General features: G+C 41.2%; 1 protein-coding gene across 3 annotated transcripts in view; it reads right to left on the bottom strand.

Annotated features, from left to right (window-relative positions):
* The window catches only part of CCDC186 (coiled-coil domain containing 186), a 54,258-nt gene that overhangs the window by 7,002 nt on the left and 27,169 nt on the right, over positions 1-20,087 (bottom strand). For 2 of the 3 annotated variants that reach the window (XR_014789485.1, XM_084846161.1), the window contains exons 7-15: positions 18,915-19,019; positions 17,525-17,623; positions 17,262-17,348; positions 13,602-13,744; positions 10,656-10,911; positions 8,539-8,728; positions 8,364-8,444; positions 7,048-7,258; positions 3,828-4,047 (exon numbers count right to left, since the gene is read on the bottom strand). Coding sequence is in view for 2 of the 3 variants with exons in the window: in XM_084846161.1 (XP_084702287.1) it covers positions 3,828-4,047; positions 7,048-7,258; positions 8,364-8,444; positions 8,539-8,728; positions 10,656-10,911; positions 13,602-13,744; positions 17,262-17,348; positions 17,525-17,623; positions 18,915-19,019 (1,392 nt within the window). In the remaining variant the exon portion in view is untranslated. Of the gene's footprint in view, positions 1-3,827; positions 4,048-6,721; positions 7,513-8,363; positions 8,445-8,538; positions 8,729-10,655; positions 10,912-13,601; positions 13,745-17,261; positions 17,349-17,524; positions 17,624-18,914; positions 19,020-20,087 lie in introns of those variants that run through there. The other variant, XM_084846162.1, reaches the window with a different exon arrangement.

The following is a 20,087-nucleotide window of genomic DNA, read 5'->3' as shown; positions in this document are numbered from 1 at the left end:
TCTGGGGGACAGAGGATTTTTCAGTTTTCTGGCTCCGAGCTTGGAGCCCGGGCTCCGAGCTTGGAGCCAGGAAACCACGCTCCCCCATCCCTCCCCCTCATGGCTGGCACAGAGAGAACCACACTGGCTGCCTCTCCATGCTCAGTAAACGGAGCACGGAGACGGGGGAATTGAGGCATTCCTGAGGGAGTGGAGGAGAGGAGACCAGGGCGGCTGACTTATGCCTTTTCCTATCGCCACCCCAGCCTCCTTCCATCTCTGTCCCCGAAGCCTGTGCTAGGCAGGCAAAATCGCCTGCCTAGCTAAAAATAAATGCAGTGTGGGAGTTGAAAGGCACCTCCCTCTCTGCATAGGATACCTGTAAGCTGCCAGGTTCAGGGGCTTATAAGTACCCAGGGCACAACCCATAGGACTGTGCCCTTAGGATATGTTTAAAATACTTTTTCTACAGTAAATAGCAGTCATATACCACCACTTCAAAGACACTCCGACTGCATTGATCTGAAACATTCAATAACTTCACAGCAAGAAGATAAAAGTATTTTTTTTAACATTTTGGTTTTTTGTGATTCACTTTTATCCACTTCCTTTTAAACAAAAGCTGTGGTTATTTCAGACTCTAAATGAAGAAACCCAAATTCAATAACCCCAATGCATATTTCAATGGTATTTGAATTTTTGCAGAATCTGAAATAGCTTAGTCAGGAATTGGTGGAAGCATATAGGGGTTGGATGGATACCAGTCTACAGTGAGACCAATACAAGAGAAATGTGCTTAGGACAGCAGCCCTAGCTATGCTCAGGGCCTTGGTTTTTCTTATTATTATTTGATTTGTACCTGCCTTTCTACCAAGAAAAATGGCACTCAAGGCAGCTTACAATCAAATAAGACTTGATCAAATAATAAAACAAATGCATTAAAACACAATTAAAACAGAACAATAGAATAACATTGTTCAACATCCAACCCAACAGATCTGCTTAGATGCCAAAGGCCTGCTTGAATAAAAAGTCTTTGCCTGCCAGTGGAAGGACAGCAGGGAAGGCGCAAACGCAGCCTCCCTCAGCAGGGAGTTCCATAGCCTGGGAGCGGCCACCAAGAAGGTCCTCTTTCACGTTGCCACAAAACGCACTTCTGAAGGTGACGGTCTCGAAAGAAGGGCCTCTCCCGAGGATCTTAAGACTTGGGCAGGCTCATATGGGAGAAAGCGGTCTTTCGGGTATCCTGGTCCCAAGCTGTAGAGGGCTTTCTACATCATAACTAGCACTTTGAATTCTGCCCAGAAACAAAACAGGTAGCCAGTGAAGCTGTTGTAACAAGGGAGTCAGGTGCTCCCTGTAACTGGCACTGGTCAACAGTTTGGCTGCAGCATTCTAGTTTTCAGAAGTTTCTGAACAGTTTTCAAAGCAGCCCCATGTAGACTGCATTACAGTAGTCCAAACAGGATGTAATTAAGGCATGCATGAGATGTTATTTTCATTACAGGAGACTGGAATGCTAAGGTGGGTAGTCAAATGACACCTGGAACTACAGGCTAGCATGGTCTGGGAGAACAAAATGAAGTGGGACATAGGCTGATAGAATTTTGCCAAGACAACTCATTGTGCATAACCAACACTCTCTTCCAACAACCTAAAAGACGACTTTATACATGGACTTCACCAGATGGTTGACACCGAAATCAGACTGACTACATCCTTTGTAGCCAAAGGTGGCGGACATCTATGCAGTTGGTAAAAACAAGACCTGGAGCTGATTGTAGTTCAGATCACGAACTTCTTATTGAACAATTTAGAATCAGACCAAAGAGAATAGGGAAGACCCACAGAGCAGTTAGATATGGGCTCACTAATATTCCTCATATGCTTACAGTGAATATGCAGTGGAGGTGAAGAATAGGTTTAAGGGACTAGATTTAGTAGACAGGGTCCCGGTAGAACTATGGACAGAAGTTCACAACATTGTTCAGGAGGCGGCAACAAAAAACGTCCCAAAGAAAAAGAAAACCAAGAAGGCAAGATGGCTGTTTGCTGAGACACAGGAAGTAGCCCAAGAAAGAAGGAAAGCAAAATGCAACACTGAAAGGGAGGGATATGCCCAATTAAATGCAAAATTCCAGAGGTTAGCCAGAAGAGATAAGGAATTATTTTTAAACAAGCAATGCGTGGAAGTGGAAGAAGATAATAGAACAGGAAGGACAAGAGACCTCTTCCAGAAAATTAGAAACATTGGAGGTAAATTCCAGGCAAAAATGGGTATGATCAAAAACAAAGATGGCAAGGACCTAACAGAAGCAGAAGAGAGCAAGAAATGGTGGCAAGAATAGACGGAAGATCTGAATAGGAAGGATAATAACATCAGGGATAGATTTGACGGTGTGGTCAGTGAGTTAGAGCCAGACATTCTGAAGAGTGAGGTTGAATGGGCCTTAAGAAGCATTGCTAATAACAAGGCAGCAGGAGACAATGGTATCCCAGCTGAACTGTTTAAAATCTTGCAAGATGATGCTGTCAAGGTGATGCATGCCATATGACAGCAAATTTGGAAAACACAAGAATGACTACCAGATTGGAAAAAATCAACTTATATCCCCATACCAAAAAAGAGAAACACTAAAGAACATTCAAACTATCGAACAGTGGCATTTATTTCACATGCCAATAAGGTAATGCTCAAGATCTTGCAAGGTAGACTCCAGCAATTCATGGAACGAGAATTGCCAGATGTACAAGCTGGGTTTAGAAAAGGCAGAGGAACTAGAGACCAATTTGCCAATATCCGCTGGATAATGGAGAAAGCCAGGGAATTTCAGAAAAACATCTATTTCTGTTTTATTGACTATTCTAAAGCATTTGACTGTGTGGATCATAACAAACTGTGGCAAGTTCTTGGTGGTATGGGGATACCAAGTCATCTTGTCTGCCTCCTGAGGAATCTGTATAACGACCAAGTAGCAACGGTAAGAACAGACCACGGAACAACGGACTGGTTTAAGATTGGGAAAGGAGTATGGCAGGGTTGTATACTCTCAACCCTACCTATTCAACCTGTACGCAGAACACATCATGCAATGTTTACTTCTTGGGAGGAGAGCAATGACAAATCTTGATAAAATAGTTAAGAGCAGAGACATCATACAGACAACAAAGGTCCACATGGTTAAAGCAATGGTATTCCCCGTAGTAACTTCTGGCTGCGAGAGCTGGACCATAAGGAAGGCTGAGCGAAGGACGATAGATGCTTTTGAACTGTGGTGCTGGAGGAAAATTCTGAGAGTGCCTTGGACTGCAAGAAGATCAAACCAGTCCATACTCCAGGAAATAAAGCCAGACTGCTCACTTGAGGGAATGATATTAAAGGCAAAACTGAAGTACTTTGTCCACACAATGAGAAGACAGGATACCCTGGGGAAGATGCTGATGCTAGGGAAAGTGGAAGGCAAAAGGAAGAGGGGCCAACCAAAGGCAAGATGGATGGATGATATTCTGGAGGTGATGGACTTGACCTTGGGGGAGCTGGGGGTGGTGACGGCCGACAGGAAGCTCTGGCGTGGGCTGGTCCATGAAATCACGAAGAGTCGGAAGCGACTGAATGAATAAACAACAACGAATGACCAGGGCCAAATTTTAGTACAGCCCTAGTAGTTTTTTATGTATATTGTTAGTTATTTATGTGAGTTGTGCCTTCTGTTAACTACTTTACATCCCTGGACAGGATAACAAAAGCATTATATTATACACACACACAGATACATACATATATATAAAATTCTGTTTCAGGAAATGATCTTTATACATTTATTGCACTCATAGGAATAAATTATCACCTTTAGGGTAATATTCTTCAATAAAGTATCCTCCAGCACGGCCTGAAGCTTCCTGTTGATCTCCAGAGAGAGTTCTAATGTGAGCCCACTGTCCGCTGGGTGTGATGTGTACAGCGAGGCCATGATCCCACCGCGCCTACTTAAATGTACTTTGTTGAAGTCAGAGGCCTCGGACGACAGCGTGCCTGCTTCTTCCCTCAAAATGTAGCTCTGAATTATTCTGTATAAAACCAGATGGCATCAGAGAGTGAGCTTACGAAGAACAACTTACGGAACACAGAAAGCTGTCTCCTGCCGAGTCAGGCCATTGTAGGAATGTAGGAGAAATCCATCTGGGAGGGTGGAGGTTCACCAGTTTTCCTAGGTTTGGCCCCCTAGACTTTGTTCCAATTCCCGCTGCAGAGCCTGAATCGCTCTGCAGAGAGCGGGGACAGTTCGCAGATTTTCCAGGCATTTCGTGCATTTTTCCTGCAGGTTCTGCAATCTGTGAATTTCTGCGCAAATTGCACAAGCTGCAGGACCTATGAGGAAAAGTGCGCAGAAAAGTTTCCGGAGTTTGGGGAAAAGCCTGCAGCTTGGCTCACAAATTGAGTTGTACACGACACAGAACTCTGCAGAGTCAAAAAAGAACCAGATTTCCCAGCGACAGACATCCGAGACCATTGGTCCATGTAGCTCAATACTGACTGCACTAGGGGTTGGCAATATGTGCTCTAGATGTTTTGCAGTACAAGTCCCATCAGGCCCAGCCAGCATACTAAGGGATTCTGAGAATTCTAGTACAAAACCTCTAGGGGGCACTAGTTGCCTAGCCCTGGTCTATGCTGACTCTGACTGGCAGCAGCCCTTCAAAGTTTCAAAGAAGCCTTTTCCAGACCTACCTGAGGATGTCGTGGACTGAACCAGGGACCTTTTGCATGCAAAACATAGATCAATATTAGAGCTACAGCCATTCCCCAGGAGTCAATATTGGAACAGCTCAAATACCTTTATTAGGCCTTCTAAAAATGGAGTTTAAAGCGACAACCCTGTATACACTTACCTGGGACTCCCATTGAACTCTTGGGACTGGCTTCTGAGTTGGCATGCAGAGCACTGTATTATAAATGTGTCATTTGGGAGAGAGAAACACACTCCTCACCCTCAAGTTTTTAAGAATAGTTTCTTGTCAGAGCAGCAATACTCCAAACCATGCCATTATGGATTGTAAATGCGTAGACAACTCTCATATCCAAACTAGATTAAGGGTGCAATCCTGTGCATGTTTAGACAGAAAAAAAGTTCTACAACTCCCAGTATGCCCCAGCCTGCATGGTGGGAGTTGTAGGACTCTTTTCTGTCTAAACATGCATAGGATTGTGCCCTTAATCCTCTTTTGCAAGACACAGCAGTGGCTCACAATTAATTCTCCATGGCTAGTCTCACCAGCAGCAACAAACCCCGAGACATTTAAAATGGACAGCACTGCTTTTAGACAGACAGTGACATGTCTCAGCAGTCCCAAAGTGGACTGATGGAGCCCAGAATCACCCATCAGTACAGAAGATTTCTTGGTCAATCTTCATCAGTGGCCTACAGAGCCAGCTGAAAGAGCGATCTCTTAACTGATGTTCCCAAACTCTGCCCTCATTTTGAAGAGCCCGCAAGGATATACTTCCTGGGGAGCTGGCTTAACCCCAGCTGCCTGGGCGTACCTGTTTCTCATTTTTATATGACCTTTTCATGCACGCACAAAGCATCTATCCAGGTATACTTTAAAAGTGCAATGCGTGAAGTTGCCCTACATTTGCCTTCCTTCTAGCCTCCAGCATCAAAACTCCCTTCCCTGTTGCCAGGTGGCTTCACAGTACTTTTGCTTACTCAAACTGCCCTGAACCATGCAAGTAGCTCACTCTGCAACGTGCCCATTCTTTCTGTCTCAGGAAAGCTGTATTTGATCATGTACTTTAGGATTTTAATTTCTGAGAACCCCCCAGAAAGCTTTGGCTATTGGGCAGTATAGATCTGAAAGAAAGAAAGAAAGAAAGAAAGAAAGAAAGAAAGAAAGAAAGAAATCCACTTCCTCTCCTCCTCACTGGCAGCTGAGCCTCCTACTCTCTTTATTTAGTCCTGGATCACCCCAAAGTCGTTAACAGATCTGAGGTCAAGCATAACAGCTTGGTAGATACTAAAGCCCAAGAAGTGCAAAAGAAAGCTCTGACCGACATTTTAGCTAATCAACAGCAGATTCAAGTTTTACATGAAACTCCACATTAAACGAACATTTTTCCCCAGTATAAAAAATAGAAAAGGATGACCTCGGGCCTGAGCATCACATTTTGATGCGATCAAGTCCACAAGGAGCAATTTCACCACATCAGTTTTGCTGTTTAGCTGCATGAGTCTCCAGCTGACAAGCGCTGGTTAATTTGTATGTGTAAATGAAAAAAAAACAAACCACAAAACTCATTTGGGAAAATTGTGAAGACTTCACTATGCTGAACATTAACATAAGAATCTGGCCTTTGTAGCAAATGGATTCCAATTTACATCTTACATCGGCAGCTGTCTATAACTATTACTTATTCTGAAAATGGACCTATTGCAGAATTAGGTGCAGTCATGTACAGCTACACAACTACTTAGCAACTCTGAACTGAAGCTGCTAATACAAGTTAACTGTTCTTTGACAGAGATGAAGGGCTTAGTGTCTAAGTTCTGCTAGCATAAGAACTGTGAAGAAACATATTCAAGCTTAATGCCTTCCCAGTAGGTAATTTGCTGAGATCCAATTTGCATAAAAGGTAGCAATTACCAGAGTAGCAAATTGCTAAGGAAGTGCTTTCAGAATTCACTTTCAAAGCAGGACATTTTTACAGCACAGACTCCTTTACATACATCAACACACATAATTTGCTTTGAATCACTACAGTTTAATGAACATAACTGTTTTAGTTTAATTCCATGTGAAGTTGTATTTACTGTTAAGATAATTCTTTTACTGAATTAGTCCATATGCCTAAGAAACGGAAGAAACTTTTCCACCTCACTGTAGTAAACATGGAAATTCCATGGGGCTATTTTGACATGTCTGGCACCGCTAATCAAAGGACTGGGAAGAATTACGCAGCAAGAAGGACACAGAAGTACACAGTAAGATCCTGGCACCAGCGTTAAGTTTAACATTGCACTGTGCACCATATTTTGTCAAATGACCATATGGACCGAATAGTCTACATACTTGGTTTTTTTCCTGATTTCGTCCACCAGCTGTTTGATATGATCCTCCATGAACTCCATCTTTTCATTTTTCCGAGCATGTGCTTTCTGTAGCCTTACTATCCTCTCAATTAAGATGGTCTTGTCCACTTCAGGGAAATGATCAACAGCGACTGAAGAGCCACTGTTTTCTGGTGACCGATCTTCATTGCTGCTTCGAGCATTAAGAGATCCTGTTGAAACCAATTGCATTTTCGTTGGAATGCCTTGAATGCCATTTTCTTGGTGGAAAGGCAGGATATAAACTGAACACATAAATGCCTAATTCTAAGCCCAGTCATTTGTTCCTTGTTACCATATTTCCCAATCACCAAATAAGAACAAAACAAATATCTTCAGAACTGTATCAACGTTTCTCCATGGCAGAATTCAGGAAGGTCACATCTCTTTGACTAGAAAAACCGAAGTGTGATTTGGGGCCTGGGGTCTGAAACAAGCCAAAAACAAGCCTTTGAACCTCAAGGTCTTTGCAGAACATGAGCTTTGATACCAGTTACAGATCACGCAGATCAAATCGCAGGCCTCCATACTGAGCAAGAACTAATGATTTCTCTTCAGGCTGAAAGTTCTAGAGAAGCAATGAATTTTAAAGCAGCAGGCTCGGTGTTTGTAATGTGCAAAGTGATTTCTCATTTGTGCGCTGCCAACTTTCGAGGAAGCAATACCCAAGGTAACAGATTTTTATTTGCCACCCAAGGCACATTTGAAGATAAAATCAACAAGCTAGAAACGTTAGGCTCAAAATCCCCAAGAACTATTCCAACATTTCATGGTAGCTTTGCACAACTGCAACTGCATACAAGTGTACAATTCTCAAAGCAAAACCATAATTTCAAAGGAATTAGAGCAGCTAGACCTGCCCATTCCCTGTTCTTTTTTCCATTTCCCTCAGAAGTGAACATATGCTACCAACTCCTGTTCTAGTTGCATTTTTTTTCTGTAAGGAAGAAAGCACGGTGATCAGCCACCACTTTCTCTATTAAATATCACAGTTATTATCATGACCCCTTATACAGGCTAAGTGCAATTTGCTTTACCATTGTTCACCATGTCAGCAAGTCGAGAAGACAGACAATTATGATTTGCTACAGCTAACCTGGGATTAATTTCATAAGCAACTTCAACAAGCATGGGTTCAAGAATGTCATAACTTAGGAGAAATTATGAATAACTACCAGAAATAAAATCATGCCAATAAAAATATATTTTAACAACAATATATTTAATTGGCATGATTTAGCTTTTTTAACAGTTGGCAAGACCAACAAAAGAACATACCAGATGAGCTAGAACGACTCCCCATACTGCTGACTTCTTTATCATAGTTGCCATTTTCAAGCTGATCCAATTTTCTGCGTGCTAAGGAAACAAAACATAAGATCTGTGATGCCACACTGATGTTTGAACCTGCTTGTGAAAACACCAGACAACCCAAGGTCTGAGAAAAATTAACCTTGCTGAAGTTGCTTGGTGAGGTCTTTAAGATTTGCTGCGTGTTTTCGCTTCTGAGTAACCAACTCATCTTTTAATTCATCTGCCTGGGTGTTCAAGTCTCCGAAGGCTTTCTCTTGAGCCACCAATTCTGCCTGCAGCACCTGAATGTCGTTTCTATGAAGCTCTTCTTCCTTCTGCAATTTACTTGCCTAAATTTATAAAATGAAGGGGAAAAACATTCATGATGTGTACCTTTGCTTTGTGAGTATTTTATATATTTTTTTTAAACATTCCAAAAAATGAAATAGAGTTAAGTATCAAGTGTCCACATACCTGTCCACACATTGTGTGGGCTTTGAAGGGAATGGATCAGTCACGGAATATAGACACAGATGTTGTGAGGAAAGTCAGATAATTTATTTTTATATGAGTATTTACAAACTGCCTTTTGGCCCTAATAAGGGCTCCCAAGGCAGCATTAAAAAAGCATTAAAACCAGTTTAACCAATAAACCAAAATAAATACAGATGCTATTTTGAAACCCAAAAGGGTCAAATAAGAAACCATCAGTCTCAAAATTAAAAGCCATATGGAATAAAAACATTTTTTACTATGTGCATGAGGGTCAGACTACACATTCTATTGACTGCATTTGTGTTTTTTTCTTTATTCTTGTGTAAGTTCATGCAGGGCCAATTCAAATCAGGACCAGTGCACTCCAGGAGAGGAGGGTTAAACTCCCCCCGCACCTGTTTTTGTCTTGAAATTCCACACACACACCTGTGGGAGGTGGCTGTGGTTAAAAGAAGGGGAAAAAATCCCCACTGATTCCATAGAGGAATTTCCCCCTTTTCTTAACTCTCCCTGAATTCTGCATGGAGGGTGGAATTTCAGGACAAAAACGGGTGAGAAGCTTAAATGCTCCAAGAGCACAGGGGTTTGATCCAGATCAGGCCCATGCTTACATGAGAGTAAAGAAAAACAGGAGGCTAAACTACACAAACACAATCAGCAAAACAATTAGTTTGGCCTTGAAACTAAGCAGAAACGGTGCCAGTCTAACCTTCCTTGAGATGTAATTCCACAGCCATATTGTGCTGTGCTGTTCTCCTGCGAGTCCTAGAAACAGGAGCTGTGTTTTGCAGTACAAGCATTCATTCTTTCACAGATAGCTCCTACTGCCCCACAATCATGTAGAAAAGCTTGCTGCCCATGTTATGCTATATGTGGTTTCAGTTTCTACTTTTTCCAACACATAAACTTACTCAGATTTGTAATCACCATGTATTTCTACAACATACTACTAAAGCTGGTGTGGGAAATTTCCAGGGGTGCAGTTCAACGTGCATCTCAAGGAAGTACAATGGGATTCTGCACAAGGCAATTCAGGGCTTTCTTATCAAACTCCCAATGATAATAATAGGAGAGCCATCATTTCCCTGAAGTGGCACTTCCTCACCGATGCAGTGCTAAGTCAGGGAACTTCATTTCCTCTGGGAAAGGAACTTCACTTCACCACCCTATAACAGAAAAAGCAGCCCTGGTACCCACACTGCCTTAAATTTGCCACAGGCTATACATTCCTGAGCTGATATACCATTCATGGTGTAATGCTTCTCATGTGTCATCCCCAGCTGCTTTCTCATTTAGGCAGATGACCACCATGTATGAGCCTGGGTGTATCCCCCCCGCCCCTTGCTGGCTCCATGTTTTTGCCAAGAGGGATGTCTGAAACTTTTTTCTCACAAGAAGAAACCATCCAGAGGTGGGTTTAGCACTGGCATTCAAAAGCAGAGTTTCTCCTTTTGAAAAACAATGCAGATATCTCATTCACTGAAAACATGGTACAATCTAGGCATGAAAAGGAAAAATGTGGCTGCCTCTGGGTCTGTTCAGACAGTCACTCTGCACAGAGACAGGGCCCAATAACATTTTCAAGCTTTTCCTCAGGTAGGAGTGAATTCTTGCCACTGTGATTTGGTTTGACTGTAGCACCTCTATTTAGCTATGCCATTTAGGCAACAGCAGTAGCAATCAGCTCTGCGTCTAGAATTATTTCAGGGTATTTAATATTAAAATATTAATTAAAATATTAATTACATAAGCATCAATCATTTAATTAACATTCGGATTTACCAGCTCGTCTCTTGCTTGCCTGACCAGTTCCAGCTGATTCTGTGACTCTCTCTCACTGTAGGTGAGCTTGTCAAGCTGCACCTGTAAGGAGTTGGTTTCTGACTGTAGTTGGGCATTCTTAGTAGTCAGTTTTTCAGTGAAGACCAATAGCTCAGATTCTCTTTTCCGGCTGCCATCAATGTCCTTCTGGAAGTCAGTCAGCAGAGTGTTGAGACTGTCCACTTCTTCCTTCAAAGAGTTCATCTCTTGCTCATCTCTGTGAAATCAAGGTGTGGACATTTAAAGGGTGAGGAGTTTAAACCCAAGCAAGCAAATATCCATTTCTGGTTTATCTATACCAGGCCTGCACAATGTGTGGGCTTAGGGATGTCAGAAAAATCTCTTTGGGGGATGGAGTTTGATGGGTTTTCCTAGCCCCCCCCCCCCCCGGGCTTCATTCTGGTTCTCCTTGTGGCGCCTGACATAGTCTGCAGTGAGTCAGGCCGTTTCATGGATTTTCCGGGCATTTTGCACATTTTTTTTGCAGGTTCCTCAATTTACTCAAATTTCTGAGCAATTTGCACAAATTACAGCTGAATTTGCAATTGCTCAGAAATTTGTGCAAATTGCAGAACCTGCAAAACAAAAATGCACAAAAAAGTTCCCAGAGTTTGGGAAAAAGCCCTCAGCTCGGCTCGCAAATGCAAATCAAGTCATACATGCCACGGAACTCCATCGAGTCAAAAAGAACCGGATTTCCCAGCAACGGACACCCCTATGTGAGCTGGTGAACACAGTTCACCAGACATGCATTGAGGATTGGCAGGTGCTTGGGACCCTCCCCCCTGCCTCCCTTCCTTCCTCTCCCCTGCCTGCCCCCATCCACACATAGTTTGCAGCCAAAAGGTAGGCAGCAAAAGCAGGAGGGTGACTGAACCAAGGGCAGGCTTGCTATACATATCTGGTGAGCTCTGTTAGCCTTGGTGTTGTGTTGGCCTGTTCTACTACATGACAGAGATATTGTGAGAGATTGACTGCTTACTTGAGCAAATCATTATTGCAAAGGTGAAATAAAACCCAGAAACTAATGTTAGAGTTTACAGTCTTGATGGCATACATTTAAGTATTTAACTTCAAAATGAAGATGCGTTTCATTTCAGGATTCACTTTGATCATTAAGAGGTTACTCATAAGTTGCAAACTGCAGTCACTGCAATTGCACATTGCCTAGAAAAAGTCAGAGTTGCAGTGTTAATTAGAACAAAGGGGTATTTAAGGAGACGCAAATGTGGAGTCCTGCAAATACTAAGCTTGGTGATCGTTGAAACATTGCTACATCCCAGATAATTATTGCTTTCAAGAGCCGTGGGCTGTGTGGGTGGTTAGAAGTTTATATGATACTCGCCTGTACTCAGTATGCAACACATTAAACACCAAGGAAGTAGAGAATATACTTTAAACCTTAGTTTGCCTGCACCATATGGAAACATGATTACACTCAGATGTTTTCATTCTGGTTACCCATAAATTAGATTGTTCTGTAATTTACAAGGCTATATTCTAGAAGTAAATAAAATGGAGCCTTACTGGTGTTAAACAAAGCAATTACTCAGTCATTATTATATCAAATATTAAGGGGGAACATTATGAATAGAACGTAGGTAAAGGAAAAGACCACATGATAATAAAGCGAGGAGAGTGAGGAGATGAGGTAGAAGTGATGGGGGTAACTGTTGAAGCAAGATGCAGATAAAGGAAGCCTTGTTTTAAAAGAAGGGGGAGATTTAAGTACACTTAAAAATGAAGGAGAAGCAAAAGGCAAAAGACTGAGTTTTAAAGAGACAGAGGTGAAGAAAGTCTTGAGGACTTTCCTATAGTTCAGAAACAGGCCACGAGACCATTAACAGCATTTGAACAATTGATGCTTATATCTGAAACAAAAGCCTCACATCCAACATATATAAGATATTAATCATGGAAACAATGGAAACAACCACAGGGCTGAAAGAAATATAGGAATGAGACTTACAAGAAAAGATAGAGGAAAAGAAATGGAATGAAATATGGGTTAAAAAACCATATTGCTCAGTGCCGACAAAAATAAGGAAAAACTCCTTGAACTGAGCAATATGGTTTATTGAGGTGGTACTGAGGTGGTATTTAATCCTGATAATTTTAAGCCATATATACAAAAACAACATCACCGAACTGTTGGAGGGTACATATCACCATATGGGGTGGGAATGTGGACAAAAACACTGCTTTTGAGGGAGGTCTTTCAAGGATGCAGTAATATAACAGGACGGGAGGTTCACATGGATCTTAAATTGGCACTACTCTCTATTTTTAGTGGTCCCAATGAACATCTACCAGACAAAGAAATGCTGACTTTTATGATGGTAGCATCTTGTCAACTGATAAAAAAGAATTGGAAAGAATCTATAGATCTGTCAATAATTGTGTGGCATAACTATCCTTGGAACATTGTGTTGGCTGAAAAATTGACTAAACAGATAAGGGCACAAAGGCAACATAAAGAACCTGACACTTTCCATACAATTTGGTATACATTTATTGACTTTATTAACAAACTAAGGTTCCCAGAGAAAACCACCAGCATGTCATGGACAGATAAGGAAAGATACATTTAGATAATTACAACTAAATCTTAAACCCCTGATGAACTTCTGTGGATAAATATAAGGTTATTAATATATTGAAACTCCTGTGATTCCTATTAAGTGTAATTGGTTTTGTTAGTTGAAAAGGTTGTAATATCTTATATATATACAAAAGATGATTTGCCACCTCTAAGGTTCAATCATTCGATTTATAACACACAGCATCGATTAGATTGTGCACAGGTTATTTGGCTGCACCAAAGAGCAATAATTTTGAAGCACAATCCTCTAGATCCAAAACTAAATCCACTCTATAAAACACAAATATAAAAATATAACTACCAACCTCTGCTGCCGCTCCTGCAGCTGATCTACAATTTTTACTCTGTCTAGCAGATTCTGAATCTCAGCCTTCTGGCGATTAATTATTTCTCTGTATTTTGATAATTCATCTTCTGTTCTCAGTCGCTCATCCTCTAGGCATTTGACCTAAAAACAACAGAACTTGTTAAGGTAAATGATATATGATTCTTTCTTGTAGGTTTCATTAGCCGCTTGAGTCATATAAATATTATCTGGACAGACAGACACATGAGAGCTACCTCAACCTGTTTTCTCCATTCCTAATTCTATTTTGTCATCTTGTTCTTCATTTGAAGTCATCTTCTCCCAATTGACCATGGTCGGACATCACACTAAAACATGAGAATGAGCTGCACCAAGCCTCAGGATCGCATGCTTTCCCCTCTGCTGCAGCCGTGAGTTTGACAGCTTTCACTTCCATTTCACATTAACCACAGTTTTCTGGGTCAGCCAAGCCCAACAAACTGTAGTTAATCTTAACTATGATTAGTTGAAACAACTAACTTCAAACTGTGTTTCACAAGGCCTGCCTGTTTTCACTAACCATAGTTAAGATTAACCAGTTTAGGGTTCAGACATAATGCTAAACTAAAACCGAAGCAGAAGCTTCTGATCTCCTCCTTGTGACAATGCCGCGGGGGAATCCATGAGCCTGAGTCTTGCTGTGACTAATTGCAGCTATATTAAATTGTGATTTAGTTTGACATCTGAATGCAGCCATTATCTGGGCATAGGAAGGGATTCTAGGGATGCTTCCAGAAGGAGGGATTCTAGTGCTATCAATAAGAAGGCACTGTGCAGGTATTCCATCTTTTCTTTCTTAATCGATTTTCCAGTGAGAGAAAAGACAGAAGCAGCAGTGGGAAAATATGGGAAGATTACAAGTTGAGGACAATAATGTCTGGGCCGCCCCTAAAACTCCATGAATGAGGCAGGGCGATTGCACCAAAAAGCCTTGCCTGGAAGCACCCTAAATTCTTGGCAATGTGTGTTAAAACGAAAGTGTAATTATTTGTTTTTCAGGGTTTGAGATTTCTAGGTTAGAGAAAATCCTACCCTGTCATCATCGTTGGTATTGCAGCAACTACTGCAGCTTGTGATTTAGGTACTAGACATTTTTTTAGAGGCTTATTTTTGAACAAAACTAGTCCCATACATTATGAAAGTATGCAGAAAGTTTTGGGAGGAAAGACATGTTAGGCAGCAGTAAAATATAGAGCTAGGCACTATATACTGGCACTCAATAGAATCCAAAGAATGAATCCGTTTTCATTTTGCAAAAGAAGTAAGAAGTTATATTTGCAGAGAGTAAGAGGGAACCAAAATCTGGCAGTGTGTCCTAATGCTGAGAAATCCAGTGGTAATTATGAAATTCAAATGTATTAATGTTAACTTTTCCTAAGTTGGTGGCTCTCTCATGATTTTGAACACCGGGATTTCGTAACAGTCAGGTTTTCCCCACAACTATTATGAATTTGAAGACTCTGCTGATAAGGGTATATGGCTTATCTCATTTATCAGTGGAACAGGAACTGAAAATAAGAGTTTATGCATTTTGACATAAATTAGAAAACAGGGTTCACTACAGATCCTTACAGAATATATAAAATGGGACCCCAAATTATTGAGAGTTATCTCTGAAACTCCCTACTTTGCATATAAATTCAAACTTGTGGCAGTAGTCAAGCTCACAACACATTTGTGCACTTAACCTTGGATTTGAGGTCAAAATCCAAGTGTGGTGTAGTGGCAAGAGTGTTGGACTGGGAGCGGGGAGATCCGGGTTCTAGTCCCCACTCGGCCATGGAAGCTCACTGGGTGACTTTGGGCCAGTCACAGACTCTCAGCCCAACCCACCTCACAGGGTTGTTGTTATGAGGATAAAATGGAGAGGAGGAGGATAATGTAAGCCGCCTTGGGTTCCTTGCAAGAGGAAAAAAGGCGGGGTATAAATACAATAATAAAATAAAAATGAATGAATGAATGAATGAGCCAAGCATTGCCCTGAACCAATAGCACCGGTATCCTTTACAGGAACTCTTTCATTTGCTTGGGGAAATTAAATATAAGAATAAGAATATAAGAAGAGCCATGCTAGATCAGACCAAGAGTCCATCTAGTCCAGCATTTTGTTCACACCATGGCCAGCTAGCTGTTGACCGGGAACCCACAAGCAGGACACAAGTGCATTAGCACCCTCCTGCCCATGTTCCCCAGCAACTGGTGCACATAGGCTCACTGCCTCTGGTACTGGAGGTAGCACATAGCCATCAGGACTAGTAGCCATTGACAGCCTTCTCCTCCAGGAATTTGTCTAGCCCCCGTTTAAAGCCATCCAAATTGGTGGCCATCACTACGTCCTGTGATAGAGAATTCCGTAATTTAACTACATGATGTGTGAAGACGTACTTCGTTTTACCTGTCCTGAATCTCCCACCAATCAGCTTCATAGGATGAACCCAGGTTCTAGTATTATGAGAGAGGGAGAAAAACGTCTCCCTAGCCACATTCTCCACACCATGCATAATTTTGTACACCTCCCCTTACTCGTCTTTTTTCCAAGCTAAACAATCCAGCTGCTGTAACTTTCCCTTGTAGGGGAGTTGCTCCAGCCCCTTGTTCTTTTTAGTTGCCCTCCTCTGCACTTTTTCCAGCTCTACAATGTCTTTTTGAACTGTACACAGAATTTTAAGTGTGGTCGCACCATAGATTTGTATAAGGGCAGTAAGATACTGGCAGTTTTATTCTCAGTTCCCTTTCTAATTATTCCTAACATGGAGTTTGTCTTTTTTTACTGCAGCCACACATTGGGTCGACATTTTCATCAAGCTGTCCACCACAACTCCCAGATCTCTTTTTTGGTTGGTCACCACTAGCTCAGATCCCACCAGGTTATACTTGAAGTTGGGTTTTTTTGGCTTAACATGCATCACTTTACACTTGCTTATATTGAACTGCATTTGCCATTTGGATGCCCATCCTCCCAGTTTGGAGAGATCCTTTTGGAGTTCCTCACAATCCTTTTTTATTTTAACCACCCTAAATAATTTGGTATCATTGGCAAACTTGGTCACTTCACTGCTCAGCCCTATCTCTAGATCATTTATGAATAAACTTAAAAGCATTGGTCCCAATATCTTCCACAGCTGTAAGTCAAGTCCAGAAGAAGAAACTTCAAAGATCAGGAAAAGAATGGCAACATCAGAGAAAAAGTCTTGCGGGTTATTTGCAGGAGTATGTTTGGCCCAGCCCCCCAAACACTCTGCCAACTTTAATACTTCTTATATTAGAAGAGCACTTGAAAGACCAAATTGCCCATTTACAATCCCTGTGATAAGTAACATAATACAGGAAACAAGACAGTGAGATGAAGTGGTTGTACAACATTGCTGCCGTCACAGTCCTTGGATTCATGTTTATTGTTAGCACAGTGCCATTATGTAATCCATACTTCCATAAATGCTTCTAGACACTAACACTGAAGAAACAGACTTGGCTGATGGATTTTCACAGACCAACAGTCAATGACCTGCAAGTCAAATTTGCATAATCTACGTGACCAAACTATCCAGGTAAATTATAAAATTAGTTACCCTTATGTTCACTCCCATTCTTGCAGCTACAGGGAATTTTTGTTCCTTACCTTTGTCCTTAGGGTTCGCAACTCATCCATGCCTTCCTTAAATGTTCGCTTCACATCTTCAAGTTCTTTTATTTTGGCATGATGCACCTTTTAAAGAGAAGAGCACAACTCTGGATAAGATTTTGAGGAAAATGGGATCCTATCCCCTTCAATCTAGAGAGCAGTTATAATTTGGGCCAATACTTTTTTTGCCCCCCAGAATGAGCATTGTAATAATATTTAATGAGTTTTAAAGTGAAACAGCTAAAGTAAATATGTTTTACCTCTAGATGATCAGACCTCTCCTGCAAGTGTTTTTCCAGTTCTCCTTTTGTAAGTCGGAGTTTTACGTCCAATTCATTGGATTTAATTTCTTCAGACTCCTAATAGCATTGTAGTTTAAAAAAAAGGGGGGGTGGAATTAGCACATTGAATTCTCAACCTAAACACCCCTCTAAAAGCCCTATAGGAACAGTGAATATAATTTTATATAAAAATATTTTTACATCGAAAAAGTATTTCAAAAGACCTATTTATTCTATAAATAGAATAAATTTATAGTCACCTAACCCACATGTGCTGTCCAAATACTATAGACTTATTTTCTAGTAAGTCAAGCTTGGAAACAAACAGCTCCTTTTGTACCTGCATGTAGCGTGCAAAGGGGGAGTCCGTACAACACTCTGTGGCGACAAACACGAATCCCAAATGTGTGTGAACTGTGCATTTTGCCACAAAGGATATGTATACATTCCCCCTTGAGACATTACACTGGAAGCAAGAAAAGTGGACTCATGGTCGAGACACAGGTCTTGATCTGATAACTGTATTTTTCTCTCCTGCAATCAACATTTGCAGGGATAAAATAAACAGGCTGAGGGATGATATTACTGCTACTGAACACATCCATTTTGTCTTTGCATGCTGTCTGATGTCGTCTCTCAGCCTCCTGGGAATAAATCAGGAGATACAGATTGCAGGAGATACAGTTTGCAGGGCAGTTATGCAGTCACCTGCTCAATATGTCTACGGTTGGAATCTCCATGTGCACTGATATTGGAACACAACGGGGCATTGCGCTGTCTGGGTGTGAAAGCAAAGGTTACACCATTTTGAGATGTTGCATATATTCTGCCCTACAGAAGGTTTACTGATGTGATGCTCTCCATTAGACTAGGACTGAAACCTGTTTACCCGGGAGAGCGCAACCTGACCCTGAGGAAGGCTGAATGAAAGACACCAGGTTCCAGAGAGATTAAGAGTCTTGGGCGCAGGGTCTAGCCACAGATTCATTCACATGCTTGGACCCTAGCAACATCATACGAAGGCAGTGATACCACATATGTGTATTGCACCATAGATCATTATTACCCCGAGAGTTGCATAGTTTCCACAGAAAAAGTGCAATGCTGTGCATATTCTGAATTACTGGTGGTGATGAGTGCAGAACACATGGATAGAGTCAGATGAAACAGCAAGCCACAAACCATAATTTGCACACCCAAGAACAATGGCGTACTTTAAAAACAACAACATCCCAACCAGCTAAGTCTGGGAAAAGAATGGTGTCATTTTAGATGTACAATTGGGAAGTAAGGGTGGAGCTTGCAAGAAAATAAAGCCTATATGCAACTTCAGCAATACTAAATTTGTTTCATGTAACATTTTACCTACTTGATATGTTTTTATTATTTCTTGGCAGTTCTTTCGAATCTGGTCAGCTTCCTCTTTTGCTCGAGTCAACTTCGCTGTTGCCTCTTTAAGCCGATCTTTGGTGTCCTAGAAAATAAATAACCATTTCATGGGAGTGAATGCTTATTTATGTAAAAAAAAAATCACAACAGTATGTTAAGCACAGCATAGAAGTGACAGAATTCCAGTTTAATAGGGGCAGTAGAGAATGAAATTAAAAATTAAATAGAAAAGGGTCCATTCTTGGAGAACTGATTAGTTTAAAGACTTAGGTTGCAATTGTATGCACACTTACTTGGGAATAAACCCAAGTGAACTCAGAGGAACCTACTTCAGAGTAAACAGGATAAGGGCATTAGGCCCTCATTGCCTTTCTCATGGGATTGGGGGCACACAGGAGCATTTCCAATCCCCTCCCTATACATAAGTCATTGCACATGATCTTTATTAAACAGCAGAAGGTTACTGGCAAAGCAGCCAATTATTTAAGTATACTCAGTGTGCAACTGTTCAGTGTGCTAAATGCTTGGTAACTGGGTTATTATCATTCTGAATTAACTAAGGGTTGTAGCCAGTGTTAGTCCTGCTTAGAGTAGACCCATTGAAATGAATAGGACTTAAGTCAGAGTAACATTGGATACAATCCTAAGAGTGCAATCCAATACACACTTACCTGAAAGTAAGTCCCAGTAAACTCAATGGAACTTGCTTCTAAGTAGACACGTATAAGATTGCACTGTGAAGGTACTTTGCTGCACACGGTGAAAACCTACTTGTGTATTTCACCAAGTGAATCGCTCAGGGCAACCCAAAGGTTGACATAATCTTTCACCAACAAAAACTCTGATCCAGGAGGAAAATGTTCATACAAAAACAGCATAGCACTTCACTTCTAAGTATTGCAAGTTTTCATTTTATGTCAACTTTTTCCAGCTTCCATGCTACCCACAGACACTGGAACAGGGCCATTCAAAAGATATGAAAGACTACTTACTGAGAACACTTCAATCATCCTTATATTCCCATTATGTTAAACTGACTTGCCCTACATTACATTACATTTCAGATTGCTCTGAAACCTTAAAAAAAAAAAAAGCCTGAAGCAGCCAATTGAATTTAGCACCATACACTTAAAAAAAGAGACATGTTAGCTAT

This window comes from Heloderma suspectum, chromosome 3, assembly GCF_057233095.1.
Source record: "Heloderma suspectum isolate Gila_16-S chromosome 3, 16-S_ref, whole genome shotgun sequence".
Classification (NCBI taxonomy): Eukaryota; Metazoa; Chordata; class Lepidosauria; order Squamata; family Helodermatidae; genus Heloderma; species Heloderma suspectum.
Note: the sequence above shows the minus strand (reverse complement) of the source record. Positions and strands in the feature narration are given on the sequence as shown.